This window comes from Myotis davidii, unplaced genomic scaffold (assembly GCF_000327345.1).
Source record: "Myotis davidii unplaced genomic scaffold, ASM32734v1 scaffold409, whole genome shotgun sequence".
NCBI lineage: Eukaryota > Metazoa > Chordata > Mammalia > Chiroptera > Vespertilionidae > Myotis > Myotis davidii.
In genome coordinates, this window is record NW_006374611.1 from 293830 (window position 1) to 303197 (window position 9368).

Below are 9368 nucleotides of genomic sequence, written 5' to 3' on the forward strand. Positions count from 1 at the left end.
TGTCAGTGGCAGGGGGCTTCTTCCTGCTTTCCCTTTCGCCTCCCTGCATTGTGCCTACATATGCAAATTAACCGCCATCTTGTTGGCAGTTAACTGCCAATCTTAGTTGGCAGTTAATTTGCATATAGCCCTGATTAGCCAATGAAAAGGGTATTGGTCGTACGCCAATTACCATTTTTGTCTTTTATTAGATAGGATATGTTAAAATTATTTTAATGGGTTTTCTATTTATTTTTAACAAAATATTTTTTTCTTGCCTGGCCAGAATGGCTCAGTTGGTTGAGCATCATCCTATGCATCAATGGTTGCCGATTGATTACCTGTTAGGACATATACCTGGGTTGCTGGTTCGATCCCCAGTTGGGGTACATACAGAAGGCAGCTGATCAGTGTTTTTCTCTCACACCCATGTTTCTCTCTCTCTTTCCCCCTTCCTCTGTCTAATCATGTCCTCAGATGAGAATTAAAATATTCTTTTAATTATGAAATTAGTGTATAAGTTTATTCAAGACAGTCAGTCTCAAAATAAAGTGTCTGTTAAATGCAACCCCCTTATCCCAAAGGCTTTCCTATCTGCAGCACCTGAGGTAAGATATTTCACCTTTAAACTATCCCACAATGCTAATGTTCCAGTTTATAAATATAAGGTCACTTTAACTTATAGTGAATTTTATCACTTTCTGTTAGCACTAAACCTTCATTTCCTTGTATTAATTTCTTTCTGAATTTGTTTTTCCTACAAGATCAAATATTATTGAAAGCTGAGGCATTCAACTTGTTCTCTCCAGTGACCAGTATTTCTGTTTTGCATATGGTAGTCCTTCAAATGTTGCTTATGTAATTAAATCAAGCAAAAAAAGTAGCTCTTCTACCTTATTATGGACTTTACTATACAAATACTGGCCATGGTGATGTATATGAAGATAGAAATTTAACTTGGTATGTCATATTTTTATTTTTATAAATAAATCATGTTTAAATATATCTATTGGCTCATTTTTTTATAATTTTTTAAAATATGTTTTTATTGATTTCAATAATGCCTGAAAGATCATTGATCGGCTGCCTCCTGAACACTCCCTACTAGGGATTGAGCCTGAAATCTGGGCATGTGCTCTGACCAAGAATCAAATGGTGACCTCCTGGTTTATGTGTCGATGCTCAACCACTGAGTGAGCTACACCAGCTGGGTGAAGTGGCTCATTTTTGTTTTATTTGTTTAGGAGACAATGATACTTTTATCTCATTTTAAGTAGTAGTCTATTTCTAATAAAAGATATTATGCTTTTTAATTTTAAAACACTGTATTCCAGGCATTTGTGATTTAAACTTCCACTTCTCTGAACATTTTTTTAAAAAGTAAAATATGCATTTTTCATGCAGGAGAAAATTCTCAAGAAAAACCTCCAGTTCAACTCACACCTGCCTTGGCGAGATCATCATCTTCCCGACGAGGCCTGAATGGGACCAAGCCTGTTCCTCCCATACCAAGGGGAATCAGCCTTTTGCCTGATAAAACCGATTTAAGCACAGTGGGACCCAAAAAGAAAGAGCCTAATGATATTTGGAAAAGTGAAAATGATAGTGTTAAAATTGATCTTTCAGAATTAAATATCAAGGACAAAGATTTGGATCAAGAAGAGGTTAGAACCAAATACCATTTTTAATTTTTTAAATGTTTGTGATTTTCTATAATATAATAGTTTTATCTAAGGAAAAATCAAGTAGTTTTTAATCCCATAACATGTTTTCTTGCTTATAAAAATATTTCATGTTCATTATAGAAAACGTGGAAATTTTAGTGAACACTAATGTGTTTTCCTTTAAGTATTCCCTCTATGCATATATTATTACTTTTTTAAATTAAAAATAAGAATAATATAGCAATATACTCTTGCACTAACCCCTCCCAAATGAACAATTTGTCATATTTGTTTTCATTTTTAAATAAGTGAAACATAATATAGTTTCCTCTTCATTCTTGAGCATGACCCTTGTCCATATATGTGCATCATTACTTATCTTTATGAAATTAAGATCATATTGGATACTCATCTTTGAATGCTAGGTTATTCCATTTAAATTATACAAATGTATTGTCAATATGATAACTCTGTACATATTAATATGCCAGATAAAGAATGTGGCTGTTATATTAGTTTGGATTCAGAGCACAGCTTTTATAAATGCTTTCTTTTTATCATTTGTTTGCCTGATTTTAGGTTTAAAAAGTGTTTTACATTAAATATGTAAACTGAAACACTAGATGTTGATATTATGGGGTCTTTTTTAGCTGATTTTAAAGCTAAGCATCATGCACAGATCACTTGCTCAATAAAATAAATATTGATGCATATTTTCAAAGTATTTCTTTAGCATTAAGCATGTGTAAAACTAATAAAGTGCCAAAATTGGTTCTTAATGAGTTAGTCATTCCAAATTCTAACTACTGGTAAAAATCTTTCCTGGTTTTTTTTATTTCAGTGGTACTTGGAAGGGGATTTATTTAAGAAAACAAACTTTTATAGAAAAGGCATTTACCTACATAATTTATAAATTTCATCTGATTATACATTTTGTATTGATTTTACAGTAATGTAAAATAGGCCTTTTTCTTTCAGTGGATAATTGAAAGGGTAATTTTTAAAATATAATTATTAGTAAATGTAAGAAGATAATACTCTTTTTAGATATTGAATCTTTCAAAGATTTACTAAGGAAGTGGCATCCTATTGAATCAACCATTATAATTATTATAATCAAAATATAAACAAAGCACAGTTATGTATATTTCTGTGTTCCTTAATTTGTTCAGATTTCTATTCCCAACCTTAATGTATTAGTTTCAGATAATGATTTCTACTCTGCATTTCTAGAAATACTTGGCTTCAGAAGTTAAATAAAATGATCTATTATTTTCTGAATTCTAACACTGGCAGCCTGGATGTGAACTTTAAATTTTAAAAAATGGATTACTTTTTGCTAACCTCATAGAACGTCTAAATAGTCACATAAGCACACAATTGACTTAAGATTAGCTGGATTTCTGTGACTTTAACCCACTCTGCTGTCTAACATCTAATTCAGTGATTCATTTATTAATCTTTGTGCCCAGTGCTGGAAATACCATGGTAAATAATAAGATCCTTCTCTTACAGGGTTTATAAAATAGTGGGTTATTTTTTTTAAAATATATTTTATTGATTTTTTACAGAGAGGAAGGGAGAGAGATAGAGAGTTAGAAACATCGATCAGCTGCCTGCCGCACATCTCCCACTGGGGATATGCCCGCAACCAAGGTACATGCCCTTGACCGGAATCGAACCCGGGACCCTTCAGTCCGCAGGCCGAGGCTCTATCCACTGAGCCAAACCGGTTTTGGCAAATAGTGGGTTATTTATAAATACCTAAGTGATGAAATCTATATTTATACTATGTGCAGCCCTGGCTGGCTTGGCTCAGTGGATAGAGCATCGGCCTGCAGACTGAAGAGTCCCAGGTTCGATTCCAGCCAAGGGCATATGCCCCAGCTGCAGGCTCAATCCCTGATGGGGGTTGTGCAGGTCGCAGCCAATCAATGATTCTCTCTCATCATTGATATTTCTATCTCTCTCTCCCTTTCCCTTCCTCTTTGAAATCAATAAATATATATTTTAAAAAATACTATGTGCAGATATGTTAGCATCCATCTTGTTACTACTGGATTAAAGAAGAGTGGCTAGCTAGATATAGTTAATGGGGAAAAATAGTTACAGTTAATGGATTTTAAAATCTAAGGATAGCTTTTAGTAATATAATTATTTTGTGAAGTTGATTGCTTTTCTTTTTTCTTAGATGCAGAGCTCTCTTAGGTCCCTTCGTAACAGTGCAGCTAAGAAAAGAGCAAAACTGAATGGCAGTACTTCAGATCTTGAAAGCCCTGACTCTGCAATTAAGCTCGACTTGACTATGGACTCCCCATCTCGCTCTTCCTCTCCAAACATCAGCTCTTATAGTGAAAGTGGAGTTTACAGCCAAGAATCATTGACTTCTTCTCTGTCTACAACTCCCCAGGGGAATAGAATGATGTATTTTATGTTTTAAGTTGATATTTGAATGCTAATCTGTAGTTTATAGTCTAAAGCCCTAATATCATATTTGAAAAAAACAAAAAACCTTTAAAGCAATTTTCTAATTTTAAAAATGTTGAAATACATTTAAAAGACAATGGAAAAGTTTACATACCTTACTTTGCTTGGCATTGGTTTGGGATGGGGGTGGAGAGAGAGAACACAACCCCAGCTCTAATCTAGAGCACCTAAATTAATATGTATAAAGTCTGTTCCCCCAACATCAGTTTTTCGTTTACCTATCTAAGATTTATCTCAACATTTCTTGTTCCTTAGCTCTTTTCTGGATCACTACTCTTTGGCAATTGACCTATAGCTGATATTACTGCTTTCATTTTAAATTCAGTACCAATTTCCTCTAATTTATGGATAAACTCCATTTAGCTGCTACCTTACTATTATGTTTTGTTATTCCATTATTTTGTAGAAACTTAGGATTTCATGCCATAGCTTTCCCAGCCCTCTTAGAAGTCTTCTTAAAACAATAATGTTAGAATTAGAGTCCTAGCCATCTATTTTTCAGCATAGCAATTTGACAAATTTTTTTAGATTACCTCAGTAAACTCTAAGTTTTAAACAGTGATCTCACCTTGATTTCTGAGATCTCTGTGACTCTATTCTAGGATTTTAGGGAGTCCTATTTTTTTTATTTTAGACAAAAATCTAAGAGTAAAATTGCTTGATTATAGGGTTGATGTACATTTAACTTTTACTAGTAAATTGCTTGTGCAATTTTGCATTCCCAGAAGCAATGTATGAGAGCTCCAGTTTTTTTTACATACTTATTAACAGTTAATGTTGTCAGTCTTTTTAATTTTATTTTCCTTTGATTTCAATCTGAACCATGTTTATATACAGCTAATACAAGTAAATAATTTTTAAAGTAAATATTTAAAATTAATATTATTTTCACTTAAATGAGCTAGAACCACAATAATTTAGGTAAATAAAGATTGTGTAATCCAGTGGTCGGCAAACTGTGGCTCGCGAGCCACATGCAGCTCTTTGACCCCTTGAGTATGGCTCTCCCACAAAATACCACATGCGGGTGCGCATGTACAATGCGATTGAAACTTTGTGGCCCATGCGTAGAAGTCGGTATTTTGTGGAAGAGCCACACTCAAGGGGCCAAAGAGCCACATGTGGCTTGCAAGCCACAGTTTGCCAACCACTGGTATAATCAAAAGAGAGCCAGTGTTCTAGTAACTTTAATGAAAAAGGGTGTTTTATTTCAGCAGTTCATAGAAGTAAACTGAATTTTTGTGTCCTGTTGTGGAATGTGTTTCTCATTTCTTGATTTCCTTATCATTTTTTAATTTATATAGCAGCTTATTTTGCAGTTGGAATTTTTTTTTCTACTGGAAATTCCCTTGTTGTAATTACATTGGTAGACTAATGCTATATATTTACAGAATGAATTTGAAATCAGTATGTAACTATTTTTTCATTAAGTTACCAGACATTTAAAATATATATTTATGGTTTAGACCTTAAGTCCTTCCCTTATTGTCCATGAATGCGAAATTTTATGTTATATACTACTACAGTTGCAAAGTCCTGTAACTAATTTGGTACACAATTGGGAAGAGACTTCCTTTGATACTGTAACATTCAGAACTCACTATTCCCTATATTGTCTCAGAGTTATTTTCTTCAGATATTGAACTCAGTGAGAAGTGAGTTTAGTATACCTTCATCTATGGACTGAATTATCTTTAAAGAATTCAGTATTTCCACATTTAAGTTTAAAAGGAAGGGAGAAGGAGAGGGAGAGAGATAGAAACAACGATGAGAGAGAATCACTGATTGGCTGCCTCCTGCACACCCCCTCACTGGGATGAAGCCCACAACCCAGGCATGTGCCCTGACCTGGAATGGAACCGGAGAACCTTCAGGAGCCAACACTCTATCCACTAAGCCAAACCAGCTAGGGCTGCTTTCTTTGTGAAATAAGGCCTGTAGGCCTTTATAAAGTTAGGAAAATAAACAAATAGTAGTCCAAGAAGAAAGTGGCATTCACTAAACTCACTTGTGGCAGATGTATTATCACATAGTTAAGTCTCTATTTTTGTATTACTAGAGGCCCAGCACATGAAATCGCGTGATACCCAGACCCGCCCTGCGCGAGCCACAGGACCCCAGACCCACCTTGCGTGAGCCGCGGGCCCCACCTTCATCACGTGAGCCGTGGGCCCCGCCAGCCCCACTCGAGCCCCGCCTCACCACGCGAGCCACAAGTCCTGGCCCACAAGAGGTGCTCCATGCACCTCCTGGTGACTGGTTGTTTGATCATGATGCTGTTATGGTGTCGCGACCACAGACCTTTTATGACATAGATTATATATGAAAGTAGATAGTATCTACTAGTGACCTAAGTAACCAAACGACTGGTCAACCGGTCGCTATGATGCACACTGATCACCAGGAAGCAGACACTCAACACGAGCTTACCCCTGGTGGTCAGTGTGCTCCTGTGGCCCCGATTGGCCCTGATCGCCTGTGCACAAATTTGTGCACCGGGCCTCTAGTATTAGATAATTATGTAGAATTACTTGTTTTAGTTTGGAATGGACCCTTCTAGAATTAGGTGGGGGTTTTCTTGATCCAAAAAAAGACTATATGGCACAAGTTAGAGAGTTTTAAGTTTCTTTGGCAGTCCTCTCATGATTAAGAATTGACTGTATGTTCAAAAGATTGGAAGTTCAAAAGGCAAACTAGGAATACCAATAAAAACCATTCTTGCCCTGCTGGTGTGGCTCAATAATTGAGTGTCAACTTATGAACCAGGAGGTCATAGTTCAATTCCTGGTCAGGGCACATGCCATGGTTGTGAGCTCAAACCCCCGGTGGGGAGCATGCAGGAAGCAGCCAATCATTGATTCTCTCCCTCTCTGAAATCAATGGGGGAAAAAATTTATATATATATATATATTAAAAACATTCTGAGCCATAGTTTTTTATACTTGTTGCTGCCTGTTTAGTGAATTAATAAAAAGTATAAAGAATGTTTGATTTAAGAGTATTGAATAGCTCTCGATCTTAAATGTTTATTGAAGTTATTTTGTTTCATTGTAGGTCAGACATATTACCAACATTTGGATCAAAACTTTGTCTAACAAGTCTTTCTTCTGGAAAGAATAAAATCTCTCAAATAGCTGAACAAAGCCCCAGTACAGGTATTGTATGACTGTTTTATAAATGTGATTTATAGAAAGTATGATTTTTAAATGATGTCAGAAATGATAATGGATACATTTCAGAGTTAGAATTTTATAGTTACCAATTAGGACTAATCCTTTTAACTCCTTAAAAAGACATTTTGACAAGAATAAATATTGTATTATTCTTGGAAGAAAAAATATTTACCTGTCCCAGCCGGCATGGCTCAGTGTTTGAGCATCGACCTATGAATCAGAAGATCACAGTTTGATTCCCAGTCAGGGCACATGTCGAGATTGCAGGCCCGATCTCCAGTGTGGGGCATACAGGAGACAGCCAATCAATGATTTTCTCTCATCATTTATGTTTCTCTCCCTCTCCCTTCCTCTCTGAAATTAATAAAAATATATATTTTTTATAAAAAGTATTTACCTGAATAAATGATCTCCCTGTAAGCCCATAGCTCCTAGACATTTAGACTTAATTGATATAGAAAGAGACCTGGCTATCAGTTTTTGAAAGCTTTCCAGGTGATTCTAATAGGCAGCTTAGTTTGAGAACCACTGGACATCACAAAAGACAATTTCTTTTTTTTTTTAATTGATTAAGGTATTACAAATGTGTCATTATCCCCCCATTGCCCCTCACCCCTCCACGCATGCCCTCACCCCCCTAGTGTCTGTGTCCATTGGTTAGGCTTATATGCATGCATGCAAGTCCTTTGATTGATCTCTCCCCCTTACCCCCACTCTCCCCTACCTTCCCTCTGAGGGTTGACGGTCTGATCAATGCTTCTCTGTCTCTGGATCTGTTTTTGTTCATCAGTTTATGTTGTTCATTATATTCCACAAATGATTGAGATCATGTGATATTTACCTTTCTCTCACTGGCTTATTTCACTTAGCATAATGCTCTCCCATCCTAAATAGATCAGAATCCAAATATTTTTCTAATTGATTACTAATAAATTGTTTTTTATGAAAAATTATTATAAATCAGTTTAAAAAATTTAACTAGTAGTTGAGTTCATGTGTATCTTATGTTAAACATTTTGTGAACTAACCTGGAAGTCTCTAATTTATAATCATTTTTCATAAAAAATAATTTATTAGTAATCAATTAGAAAAATATTTGGATTCTTGTCTATTTAGGATGGGAACTGCATATGATTTTTTATGATTAGTAAACTGTATGGAATTATGAATAAATGATAACAAATTAGGATATAATACTTATTTTCACATGATCTCAGTATAAAAATCCTTTCAACTTTTAAGGCTACTTTGCCGTCCTAAAAAGCTATATATGTAGCTAATTGTTTGCTATAATTATTAATTTCTTGCTATTAAATATGTCTTAAATTCATCTCAGTTTGATTCCCACTATCACTCTTATTCATTTCTTACCTACATACCCTCCTAAGATTTCTCTCCAGTCATAATCTCGTTCACTTACAATCTATTCCCCACAGTGTAAATCTGACTGTGTTGCCCAGCCTAAATTTATTCAGGACATTTTTCCATGATCTGGCCCTTGCCTACCTCTCCAGCCTTATCTTTTACTTTCCTCTTTGTATCTTGTGTTCCAGTTAAATCAGATCACCTTCAATACCTTTTCCTATCTCTTTGCAGTAGTGCATACCATTTCTTCTGGATGAAATCTGGAATTCATTTCACACTTACTCAGGTGTGAAAACAGTTCAGTTGCTCTTTCTGGGCAGCCTTCCCCAATCTACACTAATAAAAGAGAAAAATGGTAATTGGCGTACGACGCTACCCTTTTCATTGGCTAATCAGGGCTATATGCAAATTAACTGCCAACTAAGATTGGCAGTTAACTGCCAGCTAAGATTGGCAGTTAACTGCCAACAAGATGGTGGTTAATTTGCATATGTAGGCACAATGCAGGGAGGCGAAAGGGAAAGCAGGAAGAAGCCCCCTGCCACTGACAGTGATTAGAAACTCAAGGGGGAGCTAAGAGCCGGGGGGCCTGGGGGCTGCCTTTGCCCTGCCCCCCAGCCATGATCGGAGAATCAGGTGCCTTTGCCGCCCTGGCCAGTGATAGCAGGAAGTAGGGGTGGAGCCAGCGATGGGAGCTGGG

General features: G+C 36.0%; 1 protein-coding gene across 2 annotated transcripts in view; it reads left to right on the forward strand.

Annotated features, from left to right (window-relative positions):
• FAM179B (family with sequence similarity 179 member B) overlaps positions 1 to 9368 on the forward strand; it is a 155328-nt gene that overhangs the window by 48798 nt on the left and 97162 nt on the right. For both annotated transcript variants that reach the window (XM_015557361.1, XM_006777725.2), the window contains exons 5-7: positions 1384 to 1643; positions 3835 to 4067; positions 7185 to 7285. In XM_015557361.1, the coding sequence (XP_015412847.1) occupies positions 1384 to 1643; positions 3835 to 4067; positions 7185 to 7285 (594 nt within the window). The remainder of the gene's footprint in view (positions 1 to 1383; positions 1644 to 3834; positions 4068 to 7184; positions 7286 to 9368) is intronic.